At 37.1% G+C, this 25996-nt stretch overlaps 1 protein-coding gene across 1 annotated transcript; it reads right to left on the bottom strand.

The window, feature by feature from the left end:
- Positions 1 to 3534: 3534 nt before the first annotated feature.
- Positions 3535 to 15605, bottom strand: LOC140142971 (acetylcholinesterase-like). Its single transcript, XM_072164998.1, has 10 exons — positions 15258 to 15605; positions 12258 to 12417; positions 11703 to 11780; positions 10838 to 10956; positions 10203 to 10370; positions 9406 to 9575; positions 7717 to 7945; positions 6149 to 6372; positions 4806 to 4972; positions 3535 to 4154 (listed from the first exon to the last, which is right to left on the bottom strand). Exons 1-10 carry the CDS (start codon positions 15603 to 15605, stop codon positions 4045 to 4047), a joined length of 1773 nt encoding a protein of 590 aa, XP_072021099.1. The 3' UTR covers positions 3535 to 4044.
- Between the last annotated feature and the right edge of the window lie 10391 nt (positions 15606 to 25996).

Below are 25996 nucleotides of genomic sequence, written 5' to 3' on the forward strand. Positions count from 1 at the left end.
AAAAATAGAAAGTAAAGGCAAGCATGTGTTTAGAAACGTTATGTTTAGAATATGGATGTCAGACAGGCCCGTACGCAGGATTTCATTTGGGGGGTGCTGATTTTGAAAAAGTGGACTTTTTCCCAAGGTGGGGGGCGATTTTGTGAAAAGTGGACTTTCTTCCCAAAATTTGGACCTGTTTTGTCCAAAAAAGCGTAAAAAACCTGATTTTTTTGCTCGCTACGCTCGCAAATTCTAAAATTTTGGGACTTTTTGTATATTATTCCTAATTTGGGGAAGGGAGTGCGTCGCAACCCCCGCACCCCCCCCCTGCGTACGGCCCTGATGTCAGATGTTTGGAAATTGAACACCATCACCGACCAATGTTCAAACATTTGACACATTATGTTAAGGAAGGGGTATGAACGTTTGGACAGTATTTATTGTGGGACATTAGAGCACATCAGACATATCGAATTGCATTCTGAATACGAAGAATGTCCTTCTGATATCAAATAATTTTGATTTTTGAAATTCGCAATGTAATACACATTTTATGGCAAATGATTAAAATTGATATTTTGATATTTAACAGTACTTGAAGTAAACTTTATAAATCTGATGATTTATACCTAAAGTGTATGTAGGTGGGATGAAAAGCAGACGGATCAATTGAAAATTTTGACCTTTCGTATTGAAGATATAGATTTTTTTCCCCAAAACACCCACCAAAAAATAGGTCTTTTTGGGAAAAAATCCATATCTTCAATATAAAAATCAAAATTTTCAATTGATTGTCGGCTTTTCCTCCCAGCTACATACACTTTAAGAATATATCATTAGATTTATAAAATTTATTTCGAGGACTGTTAGGCCTATATATCAAAAATTTGAAAAATATCAAATTTTAATAATTTGTCATAAAATTTGTATTATACCGTGAATTTCAAAAATGAAAATTATTTGATATCAGAAAGACATGCTTCGTATTCAGAATGCAATTCGATACGTCTGAGGTGCTCTCATGTCCCACAAAAAATACTGTCGAAACGCCATAAACGCTCATTCTAGATCCCTTAAGCTTCTAAACGTGTTTACAAAGTGAAGGCAAAATTGTGTTTATAAAAGTGTTTAATTTCTAAAAACTGTTTTCGCAGTGTAAACTTTCATCAAACCTTTCCTATATTAAAAGAGACAATATATTTTTCTTAATTTGCATATAGTACAAGACCATCTTGGCTGTAATAAGCACAAGTTTACAAACGTTATGGACCTTTCATTAATGAATTTCACAGTTGTACTTATACTGGACTGTCTTTCAACAGGCTGTGGTATTATACCATGTATACCGGCACACTTATTATCTTTGGACACCCTGTATTATTTTGTAAATATTGTCATTGTATTAATGATCCAGATAAATCTGTTTCAAGCACAAATCACAAGTATAATTCATATTTCATTCAAAGAAAACAGGAAGCTTTAAGGGGGTACTACACCCCTCGATAAATTTGTGACTATTTTTACATTTTTCTCAAAAAATAATAACACACTGGTAACAAAATTTATGTATATTATTGGGGCAAGGATTCCAATTACTACACTGAAATTTCAGTGACTCAGGACAAGCGGTTCAGTATATATGATAGGAAATGAGGTACATCCTAGTGGTACCTTATTTCTTATCATAAATAAGCAACCGCTTGTCTTGGGTCACTGAAATTCCAGTGTAGTAATTGGATTCCTTGCCCCTATAATATACATAAGTTTTGTTACCACTGTGTTATTAGTTTTTGAGAAAAATGTAATATTAGACACAAATTTATCGATGGGTGTAGGACCCCCTTAAAGATAGGAGAAAGCTTTGTGTTCGATAAACGTCTTTAAACCATTTTTTAAAACATTTTTCTAAAGGTTTCATTGCAATAACATTAAATGTCGGGTTATTTGTACATGTTAGAAAAAACGTTTAACGCATTGCAGTATGCATGTTCTCTATCGGGCACCATCCTAACATTGGTACTACATGTATGGGATCAGCAAAAAGATTAGGGTAGTGCCCGTTATTCGGCTTTTCTAAAGTTGGAGTTGCGATTGCAATATTATTCCGAGGGATCATTTATAAATTATAGCAGGACAATCAGGATCAGTGGCGATATCAGGAGCATAGGCGGAACGTCACGCGCCCCCACCTTTTGGCAAATGACCCATTGTTTGTTGTTTTCAACCATTTTTAAACAATTCCGCCCCCCTCCTCCCCTGCACACATGTACTTTTCAAGACGGATTGACACCACTGATCAGGGGCATGTCTTGGGCTTTGCCGCCCCTTCCCCTCTTTCACATAAAGGAAATCGGGGAAATGTTCCCTTTTGGGCCAAATTGTACTCATGTTTTCGGCTCACTGTTCCGAACTGAGATGTAGAATAATTATGATTCGTCGGAATAGCAAGTGGATCCTTCTCCAGAAAATAATCGTCTATAATTAAGGGATGCAAGGAAAAAGGTCAAATTAGCCCAAATTGTCTATGATACTTTTGGTGCTATATATTGCAGATTAAATTTAACTATAGATGTGTACAATCAAACAAACAAAACTATGGAACAGATTTGTCAGATTGGGCTATTTCAGAAATATTGCCAAAGATGAAAGTGAAATCATCCTAAAAATTCAAAACAAGATTATTGAATCATGAAAGTGAACAATTATATCATTGTAATTATTTTCATTGTTCAATAGATTTCAAATTCTAAGTTTAGATATTGTCTTTTGCCGTTTCTCCGTAAAACAAACAAAAAAGTTTCATTTTCGATAGATTCCTATTAGCAAATATTTTATTGCGATGTGTCATCGTTCATTCGTTTGTTTCTCCGTAAGAAGAAACCAAACAATTTATATAGAAACAAACAAACAAACAAACAGACCTTTTTTTTTTCTTTTTGAAATAGCCCAATGGATCTAACATTCACAACGGCAATTAATTATGTATTCTTGATAAACAATATCTTGCTTGTAGTATAGCTTATATTATATGAATAAACTTTGCTTGGGAATAAAAGTATTTTACTGTGTTAATTTGCTTCTTTTGTTCTGTGCCGAAGTACACTCAGGTCCTGATGGGACCAGACTCAATTGCTCAGCTCGGGCTTGAAAAGTTAGAACCCCGGGGTTAGAACTTATTTGCGGGGCATTTACTACAATTTCTTACAGCCCTGTTCATATTATTGAAGTATGCAGTTTGGTAGATGTCATTGGCAATATCAAAGTTAGATCACTGCATTGTCATGGGTTATATTTAGGTTCGGACATATTTTGTTGAAAAGTAATTTGCACAATTTCAATTCAATACAAATTGTGCATGCATGCATGGATTCTTTTGACTAAAACACGCTTTTGACCTGACACTGCGCTTTAATTTTTATACGGTTCACTACCTTTGTTATGATTTAGGAAATGTGTCCCGTTCCGACAAAGCCCGGAACATGACAAAATTGACATTTTAGCTGTAAAAATTAGAAATTAAGTTTGAAATGATATACCTGTAGGCTGTTAATATCATGAACACTTGTGAAGATTTGGTATTCAATTTGTCAATGGATCTTTATAGATGTTTAATAACAATGCAATGCTAAGCAATACAGCAACGAAGTATTTCCGATAGTACAGATTGAGAATAAATGTAGATTTTAGCCGCTGTCGTACATCTATCGTCTCACATAACACGCGACATCATTCTATGGCGTAAAACAACAAGGCGAAAATGATGTCCGTTTTATATGAGACGATAAATGCACGACAGCGGCTAAAATCAATACCGTTATTCTTTAATTACCCGGTAACCAAAGTTGAAATACAATTAGATAGTCATCCTTTTCTTTAATATGTGTCTGTTTTGACAAGTAATATTGGTATCACATTTTATATATTGTGTATTTCAATGGCCTTTATCTGAAAGCATCTCTAGGCTATCTGTCTGTCGACATGTTCCGATGTTCATGATTTCGTGAGAACGGGTCACAATATCCATTTGAGTCCATGTAAAATGAAATGGAATTGTTTTTCTGTTTACAGTTCACTTTTATATTTCTCAAATTCTTGCTTCCATCTTGGTAGATATTTCTCCTTCCATTCATTCATGTTAGCCTGCCATTCATCTTGTGCTAATTCAAGATCCTCTGCAAGAAAACAAAATACGGCGATTCATACTACATGTACAGATTTACTAACATGTAACTAAATTTTATCAATGAGATTCGGTGGCGTAGCCGTAGTGTCATACGGGCACGTACCCCAATCGATTTGAAAATTTAGAAAGTCCTACAGGAAAATTGTCGAAATATGGCTTGTGATCACCCACCCAATCAGGCCGGTATCCCCAAGCCCCCCGGATAGGATGACTCACGCTACGCCATGCACTGAAGAGATGTTGTTTCAATTAGATTTAATTAATTTCCTTGTCTCGAAATCTCGAAATGAGTTTCATCTCCTCTCATCGTCTCAAATTCATCTCATTGTCAAAAATAATATAATGTAACTAGCGGCGGCCACCCGGCTTTCGCGATTCGTTTAAGTATCCCGATGATTTTTGTGGCGGTTTATAAACATAAATGGAGCTCTTGGAAAATTTCAGTATTCATTTCCACCAGTTGGACTGAAATTATAAAAGACTAATAAATTATTTTGTAAAATTGTAAAATGATAGCGCCAATGCTTCTCCCATTTCCCCCATCTCCACATTTCATTTTAATATTCCCGTGTCTAATTCTATCCTCCTAAGATCAATTTCCTCATCATGCTCATTGCCTCAAAATGAGATTCAAACTTACCTGTAAAAGTAATAAGTCGTGGTATATAATTATTCCAAAAGTTGGAATATTCAGGTTTCAGGACACGTCCATTCGGTAAGTCTAATGAGATCTCTTTATATGAAAGATCTGGAATGGTGAATGTTGGCCAGTGTGGTAGGTCATCGTCACCGTCTCCATTGGGTGTCCTAGTATATTAGAAATGTATGAAGTTGGATTTTAAAATTGGGAACGTCTCAGTATAAGGCATAAGACAGAGATGTAGAAAGTGATTTCTTTCTCAGAACCAAGTTTCTATTTTCGTCTTTATTATGTGTCCTTTTTCTCCCACTTGGCATCATTTCCTCAATTTTGATCATCATTTTCTAGGAGCGGTGCTTCCCACTCCCCCACTTTCTACATCCCTGACCCTGCATGCATGTTATATAATCAGTTATTGTCATATTCACTGCGCTTGTTTTATTAGCGCGGGCTTACCACAAATAGGATGGTTAGTATAAGTAGACCTATGGTTATTACCCTTAACACTACTATATATTTTGAGAACAGGTATTCAGTATGGGTATGAGTATTAGAACCGCTAAATTTTCACCAATGTTCTAACATAGACGGTTTTAATCTGGGGAAACATTATTCATTAATACAGTATACAACCTTTTTCAAAGTCCCCTTCAGAATTTTGAATGTGTGGTTGGTGGTGGCGACATTTACTCTTGATTTGTTATGAAAGTGGGTACCGGGTGATATTTGATAAACTGTTTATAAGTAATAATGACGAATTTTACGGTAAACAATGATTACCAATACCCGGAAGGAGGTTAGATTTAGGGTTAGGGTTAGGGTTTAGGTTAGGGCTAGGGTTCATGAAATGGCATAATTAATTCTCATGCCTCCTTCCGGGTATTGGAAATCAGCGACTGCCGAATTTTACATCCCTGGCCAATTACATGTAAATACTTGGTCCTTGCCAATATAAAACGTTGCTGTTTTTTAAAGGATCAAAATATTCAAATTGAGTATAACTTTTGTCTATCTCTATAATAGCAACAAACAAAAACAAACAAAAAAGAAACAGAAAAAACAACGAAAAGTAAGAAAATAATATAACTAGAGATTCTATGATCTTTGAAATATCGGAAAAGGTTAAATGGCACTGAACCTCGAGTCGACCATAGCTTGAACAGGGAAGATAATTAATGAGTGTTGTTGTTCTCTTCTCAAAAGTCCCTCAATTAATAAAAACACCTGTACATAAAATACATCCAAATCAAATTATGTAGACTGAACAGACTATAAAATTGCCCCTAAAACAAAGGTACACTGATTGTGGTAGTTTTGCTGATTAATAAAAGAAGCTTATTTACCCGTGCTTAGCGAAATTTGTCCAGTACTTCATAAGCTTAACAGAAAGTTCAATTTCGACATCTCGTGGTAGTTTAGGTTTGTAGAATTGCACACCGGGAATAAATGCATGACCAAAGACAAACGGTACGTCTTCCGCATGCGTACATCCCAACCATTTAGGTCCAAGACTGAGTATGTTGTAGATAGATACTGTTGGTACATGTGTCATGTAATAAAGATAGACCTGAAAGAAACAAGTAAGTAACGATAAAATTAAAAGAATTCTTGAAAAATTGTAGTGATGCTGCTAATTTAATCAGGTATACTTTTGTGACAATAGGTGTAAAAGTCTTGGTCAAAATGCAAGTATAATATTCTTTGTCATGCAATGCCCCTTCATCATATTCATAGACTATTGTACAAACTCGCACCCAAAACGGTAACATTTCAATCTAAAGAGTAAAACAAAAATTACTACACATTTGGATTTGTTTCTATATTTCAATAATTATTTCTACAATTGAAATGATTTTGGCATGCATCATCAGCAGGCTCATAATCATAGCGTCAAAGACACTGATACTTGTAGTTGACTTCGTTCTTGATTGAGTACATATTAAATGAAAGAGTTCACTAATTCAAAGTTGCAAAAGGTTAATAATAATACTCGAGTATAATGCACGTTTTCCTGATACCGGGTGCTCGATTATAATCCAAGTGCACTTGCTAATAATGGTTGCCCAATTGTAATGCAAGTTTTCCTGATACCGGGTGCCTGATTATAATGAAAGTGTCGGATTGCAATTGCCCTATTCTGGTCAGGCAGGCAGGGCATGATATACTGATAATGACCAGAATGCAGAATGACCATCCTATATCCTCCTGTAAAAAGATGCTAATTTTTGCAACTCAGTTTTGAAATCAATCTCTCCATTCATGTGTGATTACTCATACATTAGAACATCTGTGGGATTAGAACCACTGAGTATATCCGAGTTTGCAGATGATGCATGTCAAAAATATTTTCAATCGAAAAAATGCTTTTTGAAATATAGAAAGAATCCAAATGGGGTAGTTATTATATTTTACTCTTTATTATGATGAGGTTTGGATTCAGGATAAGTTTAGACAAAATTAAAAATGTGTTTGGGTTACGATTAAAGCTAAATGTATGCGTATGAAGATAAGTCTTTAATAAAGGGGTACTACACCCCTGCCCAATTTTGTGCCTATTTTTTTTTTTTTTTTTGCATTTTTCTCAAAAATTATCGCGCATTGGTGACAAGTAAGATATGTAGGCCTATATTATAGGGGCAAGGACTACAACTACTGCACTGAAATTTTATTTCAACACAAACCTCAGTTGTGGAGTTACAGTCAAAAATGAGGGAAACCCAATATTTAATCAATAAATCAATAACTGCTTGCCTTGAGTTGTTGAATTTTCAGTGCAGTCGTTGTAGTCCTTGCCCCTATAATATACATATCCTACTTGTCACCAATGCGCTATAATTATTGAGAAAAATGCAAAAATAGGCACAAAATTGGGCAGGGGTGTAGTACCCCCTAGGCACTTCGCATAACCAACCGTTGCGTTCACGGCGACATGCGCACGAGCCACTTCATCCGTAGGACCCCAATAAGCTTGGTCTGTTATCTGCCGGATCATCGTATCCAAATAATCTGCATCCGGGGATTCTGCTATCGACCAATCAACGTACTCCGTTTCTACGGCGTCCACTAATTGGTCATTGACATACCCGTATGTAAACATCGGCCATGTTTCTTCATATAAACTTCTGTTCATTGGCGGTGGTCTGTGACGTGATAAAATATTGCAATTATTTCCATGTTGTTATTTTTTTAAATCTCACATTTCCTACAGAAATACGGACAGGATTGATAGAAAAGGACTACTTTAAATAAATAACTACTACAGATGAATGAATATTAGGCCAATAGCCTTATAGCTTGATTAAAACTTCAAAATCACAGAAATGGTTACTTTTAAAGTACAAGTAGTTATAGTGGTTTGCATGCAGAGAATAGGCCTACTATTTATTCTGTCCATTCTACACTATTCTATATTGCGGCATGTAATTCATGGAGAATTTTATTGCACGGCAATCCGGTGTCAGGAGAGCCTACGTTAGTAGCAGCATTGTAAACCTATATTGAGTGTAGAAAGGTGGGTGCCATCATGTGTGCTAATGAGTTGTCCAAAACATATAATCGTTCTTTCAAACCCATGCCGGGCCTTTTATCACAAACGACGACGGCGTTATACTGGTATTGGAGACTTCAATGCAAATGTCGATTTACCAGAACTGGGATAACCTCCGGGGATAACCTCCCAGGAGAAATCATAAAATACAACGCAATAACGCAATATGTTTCATATGGACAGAGTCATGAGGTTTACGTCAGTCCAAGTATAAGGTGTGACTATAATATTTGTCGGTCTGGTTGCCTGTCAGTCTGTACGACGGCGTTATACTAGTATTGGAGAGTTCAATGCAAATGTCGATTTACCAGAACCGGAATAACCTCCCAGGAGAAATCATAAAATACAACGCAATAACGCATTATGTTTCATATGGACAGAGTCATGAGGTTTACGTCCAAGTATAAGGTGGGACTATAATATTTGTCGGTCTGGTTGCCTGTCAGTCTGTATTTGTGACGATGTAATGATGAAAATGATGACGATGATGATAAATGTAGATATTTTTTAATAAATGTTGATATTTATAGCGCTTTATGCATGCCGCAAAACAGACAGCCTCAAAGTGTTTTACATTTATCCCGCCGTCAATATGTCGAAACCACGTTTGCAGCTTACAAATGGCGCAGGGTTCATCAGTACAACGACTGTGACTACCCCAAACAGCTTCCTATTGCACCTGGGTTGGGTGAGGCAAGCGAGGCAACGCGCCTTGCCCTTTTAAGGGCGCAACACGGTGGTGGAACGGGGAATCGAACCCACGAACGTCGAGCAAGCTCTGAGTCCAAGGCCGTAACCACTGAGCCACCGTGTCCTCATGAACTGAGCCACCGTGTCCTCATGATGATGATGATGATGATGATGATGATGATGATGATGATGATGATGATGATGATGATGATGATGATGATGATGATGATGATGATGAGGAGGAGGAGGAGGAGGAGGAGGAGGAGGAGGAGAGAGGAGGAGGAAGATGTAGAAGAAGTAGAAGATGACACTCTCTGGTGAGGTTTTGTTTATTTAAAGATGTTATAACAAATCAAGACTCACGTTCGAGCGTTAAAAGCTTCAGGAAACGCGCCTAACGCGTACGAGGATCCCTCATCCTTGTTTGTTCCCAGCATAATGTCCACCGCTGCAAATTCGTTGTTTTTCAGTAAATTTTGTGGTGTGTCGTGTAAAAAATAACCATCAATTACGGGAACGTACTTATCAGCGACCTATACAACAATAACAATAACAACAACGTCAACAACAACAAACAACATTAGCTTAAAATCAAAAACAATAACGACGTTAATAACAACACAGCATCATCATCGTTACCATCATCATTATCACCACCGCCACCGCCGCCGCCGCTACCACCACCCGCACCACTTCCACAACCGCCGCCACCACCACCACCACCACCACCATCGCCACCAACACCACTAACACCACAATTATCATCATCATAATCATCATCACCATCAGCAGCAGCAGTATCATCATCATTACCATCATCATCAACTTTGCCGTTGTCATGATCTTCATTTATTAAGTCTATAAAACTCGAATACCGTATTGAAACTTCAGTGACTAGTGACAATGACAACGGCAACACAACGGCAGCATCCAAACAACTACAGTCGCTTTGGGTTGAAATTAGGTTACTGGTTTAAAATGATATGCCATTTCAGGCAAGAACAAGTCTTTTTAAGGAGGTCTTGATTCCATATTTCCAGTCCAACAAAAAGGAACGTATAAAAAGAAATTTCCACTCACACTTGCATAACATTTTTGTTTAAAAAATTATCACTCCAAAAAGGCTTGAACCTGCTATATTTGAAAGACTGTACATTTACCTGAAGTCCGCCTTGTAATATCTCATCTTCGGTTTGTTCTCGCAAGCATGCCATCAATTCCACCGTCGACTCATCAGAACAATTAAAGAGGGCACCTAGTGCAAATGCTTCACTTTTTGCGTTGTCGATGTCAGAACGAAAACCAAATGCTACCAAAGACACACCACTCTAAAATGGAACATAAATGATCCGGCAAATGAACGCGCGAAAGTTTTACAAGCCCGGATTTGACTTAAATACATATCACTATAATTATTGTCGCTATCGGCAAAATCTCAAATTCTTGATCAAAAGACAACATTATATACCACAAGAAACTTCAAACTGGAGATATCACAGTATGATCTCTGATTCTCTGGTGAGATTTTGATTTGAAGTAGCTACCAAAGCATATTAAACCATGTAAACTGAAACCCAACATCTCGACAAAGATTCGTCTACCTTCACTGATGGTTACTTGATACCAAAACAAATCTCAAAAGGTAACGTGACCGACAAAAACAATTGTGGAAGAGTTCTAATTCTAAAAGTATACAATCTTATAATGTGATCTGGCACACCCTAATCCCATACCAACGCAATCTGATCAGTAAATTGGAATTCTTAGAGAGTCCGTTATTAAAATATATCAATACCTGCATGATAGCTTTCTGGAATAAGTTTTGACTTAGCGGAGACATAAGATGTAAACCAACACTGGCTCCACCTGCACTCTGACCAAAGATGGTTACTTGGTTTGGATCACCACCAAACGCTGCAAGGAGTCATAAGCATAATTAATAAGACATGCAGACATGTCAGAATTGACTATATCGGTAATTAACCGCGACGGGTAACCGCTATATCGGTAATTCCCAAAACCCTTTACAAAGAAATCGAGACTAGTCATCATACTGCGTTCCAAAGGAACTTTTTTTTTGTTTCCCAGGAGAACTCTTGAAAGTTCTTAGAAGAAACCATAAAAGGAGCTTAGGACACTCCTAGGAACATTATTTTTATTCTTCTCTGAAAGTCTTTTTGGTTCTCCAGCGGGTTCTAAATGTTACAGCCTTAAGGGTTGAATAGGGAGATTCCCCTTTGAACCTTCAGATTCAAAAGGGGTTCGTGAAAATCTAAGAATATTTTGTAGAACCAACAAAGGTTCTACACGAGTTTCAGAGAACCAAAACAGTTCTTCTTTTATCATGTTTATGGTTTTCTAAGAACCATCAAGGGTTTTTTGTGATGTTCCTTTTGAAGCTTTCTTTTCTAAGAGTGTGTGCAATATAGTTATAGTTCTGAGGATTGTTTTTGTTGCAAAGGATTTCAAATAATACCGATCTTTTTTAAACTCTTAATGTTAATGATAATTTATTCCTGTGTTAATTGTCTTCAAAATGTCGCAAAAATATACCTAATACATGATATATAATATCTTAGAATGGTAACAGAGAGTTAGACTTTGAGAGAATTATGCCTATATTTTTGGCAAATTATTTTTCACATTATAGTCGCTCTCACCTTGTATGTTGTCCTGCACCCATTCCAATGCCATCACTTGATCTAGGACACCATAATTACCTGGTGCAGAATCGTCACCTGTAATACAAATTGAGAACATGATAAATGATATACTTGGTAGAGCATGTGGCTGATGAACATGTCATAACTTTCTATTCTTTCTTCTCAAATAAACACGAGACAAACGCATACATTCATGATGGTTTCTGACAACGTCCTTATTTCAGATCACTCTTTCATGTATTCTTTCCCGCAAATAGTATGAATAGTGGCAATTTGGAAAAAGTTTTTGGCTGGACATGCTGGAAGACAAACTTGTAGCGTAGTCAGGAATAAAGACAAACACGGACAATAATAATGAAAACAATAACTAAAACAAATATGATCGCGATACATATAGGCCAGCATGCTTAGCTCTGTCACATATAGGCTTTTTAGCCCGGTTTGAGCATTTTGTTTGAGCCTGGTCCCACCAGGACCCACGCGTTTCTCCATACGGAGCGACCGTTTAAACAAACAAACAAACTTGAATGCTACTGAAGGTTCCTCACTCACCTGTAGTAAGAAATCCAAAAGGTCCTAGTCTGTAGTTCAAAGTCACCACAATCACGTCACCCACTGCTGACATTGGTATCCCACTGTATTCCTCCTGCGATCCATGCCCAATGATAAAGGCACCACCAAACATGTAAACCATTACGGCGCTATTTTCAGGCTGAAAATGATTGATAATATCTTTCTAAAAATAACCTTAACCGAAATCTTTAACCCTAATCTACTTTTAACCCAAACCCTTACCATAAACCTTATTATATTCTAGGCCTTTAACCTTAACCACATAGGCTAACTCATCAATAAACGACAGTGTAGCAAATAGCAAGAGAGCGAAATGACAACCATAATGGGCCACATTATTCTAACCCTAACTTAAACCTTAACCCTAACCCTTTTACCCTAACCCTAAGTGTTAGGGGTACCGGGTATCAGTGCGGCCCATTACGGCTGCTAAAAGAAATTAGGACACCGCAATGCAATTAAAGGATGTGCAAAAAATATTGAGGGGGGTATTTTTTCCGTAGTTAATATTTGAATAGGAGAGACTTAAACCCTAACCTTATAGCATAACCCTAACCATAACTAGTTCTATTCAAATGTAGTACGGACTAACACTACTATTAAAATGTTAACTACGTTTCAAATGTTAACAGTACACTCTGAGGAACATTTTGTTGTTCTCTGAAAGTCATTTAGAACCAGGGGAGGGGGAATTTCCAAATGGCCTGCTAAAATTGCTCACCCATATCACGGCATGACAAAAAAACATGGATTGTCCTCCCGTGCGGCATGCCAAAAAATAATCACACCTCTGCCAACTTTTGGGAACCTCGTTTGTAAACTTCAAATGGTTTAGATGCTTAGTTTCGCTTATTTTGCCGAACTGTTTTCCAAAAGCTTTTTAGGGCGTTTTATTAAAAAAGCAACCCATGAATGTGTTCAAAACATCTCTCTTTTGACTTTACAAAAATCACTTACCCCCTCCTTTCGACATACTAAAATTGCTTGCCCCCTCTTTCCCCTGCCCCGGGGACAGATAATTGTTGTACATAACAGCCCCTATAATGTAATTCAGTGCAAAGTGATTTGTAGGAGAAACTCTGGTGCACCCCCCTCCCACCAAAAAAAACAAACACCGAAGCATAGGAAATGTACCTAAAATTGAGAAAAATCATGCTAAATCAGCCCAACTTGATGTAGACCGCTGCAGCTCAGCGGATAATATCGCTAGCGAAAAAAGTTTTTAAAAAAGTTCAGCTTTCCCCCCTCATCGGTGAATATACGCCAATGGTAAAAGCGACAACATTTTCATTTGAACCTCTGTTTTCGCTACCTTCGGGATTTTGTACACAAAACGCTCAGTTTATACGTCAAAATAATTTATACGTCGCGTTGTTACCGACTACTATTCAGCATCGAAGTGGTTACGTAATTCTCTTGGTTACCGGATCACGCTATTTTGGTATGCCTTCGAGTGCCATATACTTTATGTGGTGATCATTTCGATCGTGGTTCATTACTCTAGCGCGTGATCCCGTTGACATAGTAACATTACGTAACTTCGATACTGAATTGTAGCCTCGTATACCTAACAAGAATTCCTTTTAAAAAAGACAACCCTGGTTGTATGTACCCGCTTAATATCATATTAGCAAACTTAATCAATTAACTATTATTTTAATAAACCAATATTGAATGAATGAATGAATGACTTGTTGAATGAATTGTTGAATGAATGAATGAATGAACGAATGTGAATAAATGAATGGATGGATGAATGAACGAATGAATGAACTTGAAGAATGTAAGAAAGAATGAAAGAAAGAAAAAAGAAAGAAGCATGATGGAAAGAAGGAACAAAGGAAAGATCCTGGATTATGGACATTGTATCCAGGTATAAATGATTATTATTTTATTTGTTTTGTTATGTTTGATACCGGAACCTGGTATCAACCTGGTATCCAGTCAATCACTCTCAAAACTACCCATTCAATTAAATGAATAGAATCTACCCCGGTGTGAGACTCTATTACGATGGAAACTTACTATTTGATTTGATTTGTTCGGGTTTTGACAACCCTGGATAACCCAAGAAAGCCTCTATTGAAGCTTATTTCCATTGGGGTCCATTTGAACACCGGGACGGGTTGGGAACGGTCAGGGGTTAACACCCTACTCTTTTCGAAACTGGCTGCGAGATACATGTACAGGTATGGCTCTCTGTACACGGGACCGACGGCTTAACGTCCCCTCCGAAGGACGAAGCACTTTCATGATTCATTTACCCAATTCTAAATGAACCATGGGGAGAGCGGAAGTCTGAATTTAATCTACAGAAGTTGCCAATTAATTTCAGACTTTTTTTTTCCAAGTCAATATCCCAGCAAATCGCCACCGCCGGGAATCGAACCCGGGACCTCATGCACTAAAGGCAAGTACCCTAACCATTGCGCCACGCTCTCCCATGTAGGAATCTACTCTTTCTTCCATGAATGAAGTTAGGAGGTTATTGGAGATGAAAAAAAGGTTGGGATGGAGCTTTGAGTGACATCTCTTTTTTAGAAAATTCTCCAATGACCTCTTCAAATAAAATCTCCGTCATTCATGCATAGATTCTATTTATTCTTAAATATGTATAGTTTTGAAGGGTGTCATATGTCACCCCAGGGCGGATCCAGCTATTTGAAAAAGAAAATGGGGCACTAGTGAAATATTTTCCGGCCCACTTTGCTCGAGATTGCAAAAATGGGGGTCAAGAGCACCTAGAAATCGTCCAAACCAATTCCCCCTTCTTTCAACAGGGAAGGACCGGTCTCACCTAGCTGGTCTCACCTTCATGTAATTATTTCGTGTAAGCTAATCCTAACCCTAATCCTAACCCTAATCCTAACCCTAACCCTAAACTAACCCTAACCCTAATTTCGTGTATAATTACATGAAGGAGTAACCCAAGTGTTATGCAAGAATAATTATAATTGGTTGCTCCCATGAAATACTCACAATAGTATGTGGCACAAATACATTCAGATAAAGACAATCTTCCCCAATTCCACTAAATGATATGAATGGTTGCGGACATGCCATACGGAAATAACTTGCATCGTAGACTCCATCCCATGGCTTAGCAGGCTGAGGTGAACGGAACCTATTGGCTCCTATGGGTGGCTCTGCAAAGGGTATTCCACGAAAGACATCTATACTTTTGTTGATGTTAATGAATGTATCTTCACTGAATATCACCGTTTCCCCTTCTATAACACCATTGGTGGTTTCAACAACAGGTCCTGAGGTGGCTTGTTGTACTAACACAAATGTTACAAGGAAAACACTAAGTATTGAAGACAACATGATGGCAATGGAAATGGAAGTATAGGTAATCTAGATATATGAAAATGAGTCGAGATTACATTGGACTATGTAATCAGTGGTTAAGACCCGAGGTTAAGATTTAAAGCCAACATACATCAAGGACTGATAGTGCATCTTCACCATGCTCATACGGTGGGAAAAATTTGAGATTTTAGAATTCGGAAGTCTGTGTAATAGGCCTAAGAAACGTAATGCCATCAGAGACATTTTCTACAGAGGTATTGATCGACGTCCAGTACAGTTTTTAATAATTGTTGGTTTAAATTGGTGTTTGCAACTCTGGTGGAATATCACCATTAACCAAAAAAGGTGAAACCTTAAGATTTTGGGTTTGTGTGAGCGTCGAACATGGATTTAGATATAAATCACAAGTTTATAATGCAGTAGCACATTACGGAGTACAGGAACACCGAACACGCTCAAATTGTTAGGAAAACAGCATTAAAAAAAAGTATTTCTTGGTCATATAAAAGCTCATAAATTCTGGAGAAATGGTTTACAATGTATGAGTAAAGATCGTGAAATTGCATCATGTACTTTTCAAAGAAGAAGTACAATATGTTGGTACTGCATCACACGTTTGTATTATTTTACCTAAAGTTGTTTAGATTCCAGGTTTGGTTGGTGGTGGGTTGACCCGATTTAATGTGAACTATTAGTATAATAATTAGTAGCTTAATTGTTTTGGCTGATACTGTTATGGCCTTTGGAACTAAATTGCGACCAGTGAATTGAATTTCCTTCGAAACAAATGGATCTTGACCGGGAACAACATTTCTAAATTTAATGGAAATTGAGCGTACAAATGTAAAGACATCTGGGCAAAGTATATTCATTAATGCATTGACCAAATGAAATGTGTTTTCGGGGCTGCAGCAGACTCTGCAGCAGTGCTACTTGTTCAAAGGGCAATACAATCGGTGAATGTTGACTTCTAGATGCGTTCTGAGGGTGGCATTTTCGCTTTATTTTTTCTGTAAGGCTCTAAATGGGTCTATGGGTTGTTTAGTATCATTTGAATGATACCATTGTCCTTTGCACAGCTACGTACCTACATGTAAGACCAATATGCTTTGTTTACTCTGTGAGCTTTTCAAGAATCAGAACCGTTCGGTTTTACAGATAGGCCTTATTGGCACTTACATGTAAAAAAGTAAAACAACTATTTGGAATATTTTAGACCTATCAAAGGCCTTTGATATTTAACATTACTTGGACATAAATTGAAACACTATGGACTGTGGTGTAGTATAAGACTGGTTAAAAATTATTTGAGAACACAAAATAGATTTGTGAATCTGAACTGAAAGATATTATTTGTGGTGTTCCTCAAGGATCAATATTAGGCCCATTATTTTATCATACTCTATGTAAATGATATACTACTTTGAATGTATTTGATTTCATTTTATTTGCTGATGACACTGATACTTAGTTGCATAAAACATAAAAAAACATTTCAAGTCAAATGAATCTTGTCAACAAAGAACTGAAAAAGCGAAAGTCCAGACACAGAACTGTTCGTGTTTGCAGGTTTGATTTAAGGAGAACTAACAAGGAAGGGCCATTTTGAGTGAATTTTATCTCTGTTTTCGTTGCAAATGAATTTGTCCACACAATGGGCTATTCCAAAATATAAGTTCACACCCCCTATAGAGGAATTCCAGTTGCCAATGTTACTGCATGAATAAAGCTTGGAAATGCGTGAAAATAACAGAATTGTTCAAAATGAGCTCTCAAATTGAGGATTTTTTATTTTGAACTAGTTTCTGCTGGATTTTTTCGCATTTGGACACTTTATAGGTCTGGATTTCCAATAATCACCACTGGACAAAAAGTCTGGAAATCCAAACTCCTCCATAGGGGGTGTGCCTAATTTTCTGGAATAGCCCAAATATTGTAGGCATATGTCAGAGGGGCATATGTGACCCGATGAAACATGTTTTTCTTGAATTAGAACCATTTTGAGTAACTGTTATTTTACATTTTTTCTTATCTTGTTAAGAGGCTGAACGAATAAGAGGAAATGCAATGCCATTTTTAAATACCTCTGGTCTTAATGTATTGTTTGGTTACATGGTTTACCCCCGGGTTTACCAAGGGGAGGGGGGGTTCTGGAATTCTATGCTGGGTTATTTTGGTACCAATGGACAGCTGTGGGTCTCCTCTATTCAGCGATACCAAAATAAGTACCAACATTCACCACATGTCTCTATGATCGCATGCTTTGCCTCAGGGTAATTTCATGTATCCCTGGTGAAAGAAACCAAGTCAATTTTCAATTACACAAAAAGACACTTATGTTTGTTAAAACTGAAGTTGTTTTATTCAATACTTTTTATGCTTTATAATAGCACAGTAATGCAGTACATAAGAAAAATAGGTTATGCCGACGACACATTGTTGGTACGATATTACAATAATTTGATAAACATGTATACATACAGAGCATAACAAAACTGTGAGGTCAATCAATGGACCTTGAGATACATCTTAGAGGGGAAGATTTGCCTATCAAAACAAAGCAACAATTAAAATACTACCCTCTAAAATGTATCTTGCAAATACTATCTGCTAACATATATCTTTAAGTTCTTGATACTTTTTGGTTTGTACATTATATTACCAGTATCTTCCCTATTTACTTTCAAAATGTTTGAAGTATGGTAGATGGAAAACCAAAATGGCTATTTGTTGGTTTACAAACAAACAAAATCCCAATGAAATGTCTCAAAAAAGAATTTCTAAATAGCTAGTCCTATTGAAAATTAAAATTGAGACAAAGGAAGTAAATTGTAGTTAACATTTTGGTGTCGGAAATTATGACATATTTCAGTATCCCTGACAATTCTCCATATGTTGTAAATGTGTACACTGTTTCACAGAATGGAAAAAATGTTTCAAAAATCCTTCCAATAATTGCACTCAACAATGACCAACATCATCATTAAATAAAACCCCTATGTTTGTATTTGTTTGTCTCTGTCAGCAATTATTGCAAGTTGACCTATCCTTCCATCTGGGATGCTCTTCCTCTTGATCTCTAACAGGTTTTCTCCTATCTGCCCTGACCTAGCTCACCCCGACCAACAGACTAACACCCCTCCTCTACAGCACAGGTACCTGATCTTGTCCCATTAAAGTCCAGGGAGTATGCAATTGATGGATAACGCCCCATAGGTATTGCTTTTCAATAGAGAATTAAGCATGACCTTGCTGCTACATCATCAAATCAGCACAATTCAAGTCCCATTTAAAAAGATTTTTAACAATTACACACTTCTCTATTCGCCCATTACACCATTCCACCATATGCGAGTAGAGCCTTGAACTGGCAATAGACATGAAAGGAAGAATTACGTAACTTTTTAAAATGTTATATGACTGGTTCAATACCCATTCATGTATGCTGGCAGATTGAGGCTTTCCTTGCATATAGTGGAACCATAAAATGGGTGAACGGTGTTAAGTTAACAATTGTATGGTTTATTACAATACATTGTAACAATGACCAGACTAGGTAACCTATTAAAGTCACAAGCATTTTATAAATCTAACACATTTCTCAGCTCTGATACAGTGGCATAGCCAGGGGACAGCTGCCCCAAGAAGTCCCCCCCCCCTGTGGGATGATGGCTGCCCTGATATTAATTATTTTATGCCTTTTTTTGTACTTTTTAGCCCATTTTTGTCAAATTTTGCTCCCCTTGAAAGATGCCTTGTGTCTCTGAAAAACTCCTGGCTACGCCACTGCTCTTATAGGTCAAACATGTAAATAACTCAACACTGATGGCATTTACAACATTTGTCTTTAGTTGTTTATAAATAAAGCATTATGTCAGCATCTTGCATCCAGTATGTACACATTATTAAAGATCACAAAATCTCAGACATACAAATCAGTATTTGAAGAGTTCAAACACAAATACGATATATATTTGAATCAATATTATCCGGGCTGTCAACACTCATCAAATGTTACAGCATTTGGGCACTTTCTCAAGCTCTAGCCATAAAATCTCACGAATTGTCGAATTAAAGTTTGAGAAGTTTCTGTTGTCTGCCTACCCTTTGAAGATTCTTGACTGCCCTGGTGAAAAAAAAATTGGGCCAACAATGTACAAATTTAGTCAGCAGATAAGATTTCCATGCCGGTACATCCCTGTTTGACAATATCTCACCCCAAGCAATTCTGAAAAGTTGACAGCCCTTATACTATTGTTTATATATCTAGTCCCATTTCTTTTTTCTTTATAATATTTTGCAAAATAAAACATGTTGCTATGACAATATGAGGGACTATAAAGTATAACAATGATATTCACATATTGCATGATTTGTATCTGAGCTCTTCATTCCAGTTGAGATCCATACACCCCCTATGGGAGACATGGCCTTACTCTTGTACACAGGGAGTGCAAATTTCAAATGTGATTACCAGACTGGGCAACTCCATTAAATCTACACCCCCAGTGTGCGAGATTAAGGTCATGTCTTCCATAAGGTGTATGGATTTCAACTTGATTAGCCCATGTATACTTCAGCATAGAATAATTTATTTTTGACCAATAAGGAGTAATCTTTCTAGCAATAACAAAATATCCATCTCATTGATCTCATTTTTAGAGACTGAAATAATTTTGTTTCAATTTCATCGACACATGTCTGATGATGGTAGTGATAAAGAGGGTGTATTTATACTTGCTAAAATCAGATGCAAAATCATTGGGACATCTTGAGCAGAAGCCAAATCAAGTGATTTTTATTATGTCACTGTCTGCTTCCAACTTTTTATAATCCCCAATACTTCCCCACCAAGCAATGTTTGAGCAAACATCCAACACATTTCAAATTGCATGTACATTTACATAATATCGTATAAGGTAAGTAATGTGGGATGCCAAAACCCATATCATACTAAACAATCTCAAGAAGTGTGTCATTTTTTGTGATGTAACCTCTGTTAGGTATCGGAAAAGCGATTGATAACAGGGGTGCGTATTTACGGGGGCGCACCTAGAGTGTGCCCCCAATTTTTGCAGAGCAACACCGTGCCCTCCCTAATTTTTGCAGAGCGGTGCCTGAGTTTGTGTTGGCTCGGTGCACGCATGACGCCCCCCTATTGAAAATTCCTAGATCCGCCCCTGGATAATATATGGCTGAAAGCTAGTAGTGATTGTACAAATGCTGTCGGTGTTTGATCACTATCAATTTTTAAATTGCACCCTGGGAGGGCTTGTATGATATGGGCTTCAGTGTCTCAAATATTTAGCACATGATTGTAGTGATAAGCATTGTTCTCTGACCAATGAACTGGATTGTTATTTCCAAAGTAACAAGAAAGGTTCCAGCCCATTGGTCAGATTTCAATTGCTCATTTCATAGCTTATAAGTGTGGTGTAAAATTTAATTCATAAAAACACTGGGCTTATCACAATGTATTAAGTGATAGCCGGGATCCTCTGCCGGTGATCTTCATTTAGTTGTACGAAAACAGTGAGCGAAAACACAGCTCTTTATTTCTGGTCATCAATACACATATGAAAAGAAAACTTTTTATCAGAACATCAAAAATCAATTTTTATTGAAAGCAAAGCACCAAGTACCCATCTATTCATCAATGCTTCATGTGGCTTAAGTTCTTTTTTGGCTTCCACACGCCAATGATATCACAGTGCTATCCACTGAATTGCACAAGAGGATTTAATCAACATTAGCACATTTTAAAAACTTAGTTACTACCATCATCAACTTGCACAGTAACTGTGTGTGCTACTATCCTTACATGATGCAAAGTATTGCAACTTTACAATGCCAGTTTCCTTTGTGTGGGGGTGTGTGTGTGTGGCGGGGGCACCTAGGTTTCATTATCATTGAGGTATAGGACTTTTTATTTTTTCGGAGAAGAGCAGGTACGGCAACTACTTGATTATATTTCTACATGTTCATACTACATACTCTGAAAATTTTAGAAACTTCGCATAAGTACGTTTTTTTTAAATCACATTTTTGTTCCTAAAATGGGGGTTATAGCGCCCTCAATGGGCACTCTCTCCATAGGGCTACATGTAAAGACCAGTTATAAACAAATGGCCATAAAATAAAATGGACGCATTCATTTTTCCTCAAATTTTGCATATGATGTAGATTTAACATCTGGAATGTAATGCAAGTGGTGTTGTTGCTGCTCTTCTAAATTCATTTATAAAATGTCCGCCCCAGACCAAGGTGGGGGGATTGGTTGTGTGACTAAATTTTATTAAAACACCCCCAAAACGAGTTTGACCTTACCTGCAAAAATACCCTACAGCAACCTTTGCCCCCAAGCAAGTTTTGGCCAAGAAATATACCATTTTGGACTCATTTACAAAACATTTTGAAACAATATCAATTCCAATTTGACCATGATTAGAAAACCTATCCTTTTCCCTGAAAATCAATGGTTTAACCCCCTAAATGCATCACACAAATTACTTGACTGGTTGTAAAAACACACCCTTTTCATTGCACTGGAACTACAAGTATTTGTTTGCTTGTAGTACTCACTGGTATTCATTCTTTGGTCAGTGAAAGCTTACAAACCTGAAGTTGAAATAAACCAACATGAAACACTGTTGACTAGTGGATATAAAACATAGTATGAAAAATAATATAAGCAATGTCATCTAAAACCCATCACTGAGTTGACATCCGATTTCATTAATATAAAATAATTACTTCAATTTAAGTAGGTGGGGCTATTAGTTAGATATTGCCAACATATGTGCCAAATAGATCAGCAAAATCAGATCAAATAAAATGCAAAATTGGATCAAATAAAAAATAGATATCAAAAATAATGACCTAAGTTTGCTGATCAAAACTACACTCAATCAACATTTAAATTTAGCTTGGCTGGCCATAAATTAGCCAGACATACTAATTTGAAAGTTTGTTATTAAATAGCATCTCTGATAAAGCAATATTTGAGTTGGTAGATCTTTTTTTTAACAATATGAACTGTACAAATAATACCATCACTTTATAATCAAATACATTATGTAACATTTTATAATAAAATTACAACAGTAATTTTCAATCATTTTTTACATACTAAGTACATCCCACCAATTTGCAATCAATTTAATGTCCCATTGCAACTGGTAACATTATCATATGATACCCAAGTACAAAGTTCATATACCTAAGTACACAGTTCATTATATCCAAATGACAATATATGGGTGGTGCAATACTACAATAGAGGTTGTGCATGAAATTATTGATTGGCTCCAAACAAAGATTTGAACCGGTGTCCTTCCCCATAATCATGGTGCAGTGCGGTCCATTCAATCAAATGTTATCATCAACCTATTTGATCATAGTGCATTTGTTATGTGTGTGAGACGAACTGTCGTGGTAGATTGCAATCATGCTTTTGTTGAATGCATTTGAGTAGTCTGCCATATTTACGGTATAAAACGTCATATGTGGATTATGCACACTTGTTATCAAATTGTTATCTGTCACGCAGGCTGGTTAAGTTTGTTTTACTTATAATTGGCGAAAATTATTTGTTTTTTCAATAAAATCTCAATTACGATTGTGTAATTCACATAAGTGTACGCCAGCAATGCATCACACAACTAGCGTAAGTGCTGCACCCAACTGCGTGCACACAATTCTATATCAATACACAATGTTACGAGTTTCATTTTTTCGCCAATTATATGCAGAACAAACTTTACTTAACACCCTGATGACAAAGTTACAGATTGATGTTAAAGTACATCCCTTGAGTACTCCGCTATTCCACTTGAAATCCAAACACCCACTATCAAACAATTTACCCTTATCTTCCACACTGGGGGTCGAATTTCATATGAGGTTACCTGAATGGGTGACTCCATTTGAAATCTGCACCCCCAGTGTAGGAGATTAAGGTCTTGTCTTCCATAGGAGGTGCATGGATTTCAACTGAAAAAGTCCATTGCTGGGTAGAGTTTCCAGGTTTAATTCTAACAAAAAGTGCTCAATAAATTATTCTATGTCACGCTATTACACCACTCATGGGAGTTTTAACAATGTTGCAAACAGGAATATATTTCAATGCATGGGTCTTTAAAAATCTGCAAGTACAGGTTGGTTGCCTGGCAGACAAACAGATAGACAAATGCCCCTAGCAACAGTACCCATCATTCCTAGCTGTATTGGCCTTCAACCATGCTATGACAAGGGTAGACAAGGGTAGTGACACAACATGTCACCAAGCGTTGTGTTCTACATCCCAGTATAAGCAAATTTCAAAGCATGGGAGCTTTATAATCAAATCCTCATGTAATGTTGTATTACACTGACACAGAGGTGTAGTATGGGTCATTCCAATGGCAGGGAGGAGCCTCAATAAGGGGGCAACTGGCATGACTAAGGTACAGCCATTTCTTAATTGAATTACTCAAATTTTCTTCTTAAATTTTGCTTATTGGGGAAAGGAGGTGAAGCCGCTGAACTCACCTTTTTGGTAAATCCTGTAAGCCTTTGCGAGTTGACTTCCGATGTCGTCACACCGATGCGCACATCATTATTGCACACTTTCAAATGTGCAGTAACAATGTTCTCTAAATGATGTGCACATTGGCGTGATATCAAATGACTACATCTCAGGTCTACCCACAAAGGCTTATGGGATTTGGTGAAAGAATTGGTACACCTCTGCTCTGAAATGACATTAATTTTCACGATGTCATTGCATGGGAGAAGGCAAATACATAAGATTTCATCCAATCCATTTTGGTCCCTTCAGTACGAATATTTTTCTTCCTATTTCACTTACTATTATAATATTATTATGGTACAATGTGAGTTTATTATCAGCTTGCATCAACGAGGTTAGACGAGGGAGAGCTCAGACTGCCATGTTGAACGTCGCTAAGTCCCGCTAACGGAGGGGACAATAAAGTACCTCCATTATTTTGTTAAACACCCACCAACTTTATTTTAAGTGAGCGCATGTTTGTGATGCAGGTAATGTATTGCACTGATTACTATCCCTACATGCATAAACTTTGTAATGCTCATAATGTTAGAGGCAACTCATAGCAGGCATTTGACACAAAAAGGTACCTTATTTTGGTTTCCATTGGGAGAATCCAATATGGCAAGCTCACATAGCATTACACATTGGAGAGTATGGAGTCCATATCTCCTAGTCATATCTCTTAGTCTCCTAGTTTTAGAAGATTTTTGGCTTGCATACATTTTACACAAGAGTAGAGGGTGCATTTGAATTGGATATTTTGAACATCAATCATACAAAAATTAGACTCTTTGTCTCCATTTATCCACAGCAATAAGGAGAGCCCTGCACACTCTGAACCAAGAGATATGGAGAGCCCTGCACACTCTGAGCCAAGAGATATGGAGAGCCCTGCACACTCTGAGACAAGAGATATGGAGAGCCCTGCACATTCACGAGCCAAGAGATATGGAGAGCCCTACACACTCAAAAATGAGCCAAGAGATATGGAGAGCCCTCCACATTCTTGAGCCAAGAGATATGGAGAGCCCTGCACACTCTGAACCAAGATGATGGAGCCCACCTTCTTAGTCACCTGTTCTTCATGTCAATATCAAACACTATATTTTATTCAACTCATCACAGATCAAATTGAGTTCATTTTTGATTCTGTGCAAGTCAATAATGTCCTAACTTACGCTTGTGTAAATTCACAGAAGCAGGTAACAGTCACACAATACACAAAGTGCACCTTTCATAAGTGCTACGCTCAACTGCATGTACACCATTCTGTATAAAATCCATGTTATAATTCTTGCCTTGTATGAACTGAATAAAGTATAGTATCACTAACACAATGGATGGCTTTTGAAATGTTGGTGTGAAGATGCCCATCAAGAAGGACTGGTGAATCTGTTGCTAGAAAATGAATTTTGATATCCACAAAGTTACGTATTGTCCCAATGTTCATCACTTTATAGGAGCTGTGATTTGGTTGTATAATAATAAGCACCCAATATAAGTTGTAAACTGGTCACAAAGTTAATAAATAGAAAACAAATCTGTATTTTTATTCACAATGCAATATACATCTGACCAGTTTGCTGGACTCATTTAATCCAATAATTAAGAATTTCTTGTCTTGAGAAAAACTTGTATATGTTACACCTGTTAACAATAGAAAGTCACAATTCAATTTTGACATCAAATTCAGTGCCAAGTCTAGTGGAAACATGCAGGTACAGGTGCACTTAAAGTGCAACTTCAAAAGTTGCAATGGAATGATGCTCAGGAGCATCATTAAGTCAAATTGAATTAGGCTTTGTCACTACCGAAGTATGACTTTTCCTGGTATAAACAGTTAGTCAATTTGAAT

The sequence above is a fragment of the Amphiura filiformis genome, chromosome 20 (genome assembly GCF_039555335.1).
Source record: "Amphiura filiformis chromosome 20, Afil_fr2py, whole genome shotgun sequence".
NCBI classification, from domain to species: Eukaryota; Metazoa; Echinodermata; class Ophiuroidea; order Amphilepidida; family Amphiuridae; genus Amphiura; species Amphiura filiformis.

Coding starts and splice junctions, on each gene's coding strand:
- LOC140142971 (XM_072164998.1), bottom strand. CDS start 15,605: ATGTTGTCTTCAATACTTAGTGTTTTCCTTGTAACATTTGTGTTAGTA. Junction 10,371..10,837: donor TCCAGAAAGCTATCATGCAG/GTATTGATATAT, acceptor GTTCCATTTTAG/AGTGGTGTGTCTTTGGTAGC. Junction 9,576..10,202: donor TATTACAAGGCGGACTTCAG/GTAAATGTACAG, acceptor ATTGTTGTATAG/GTCGCTGATAAGTACGTTCC.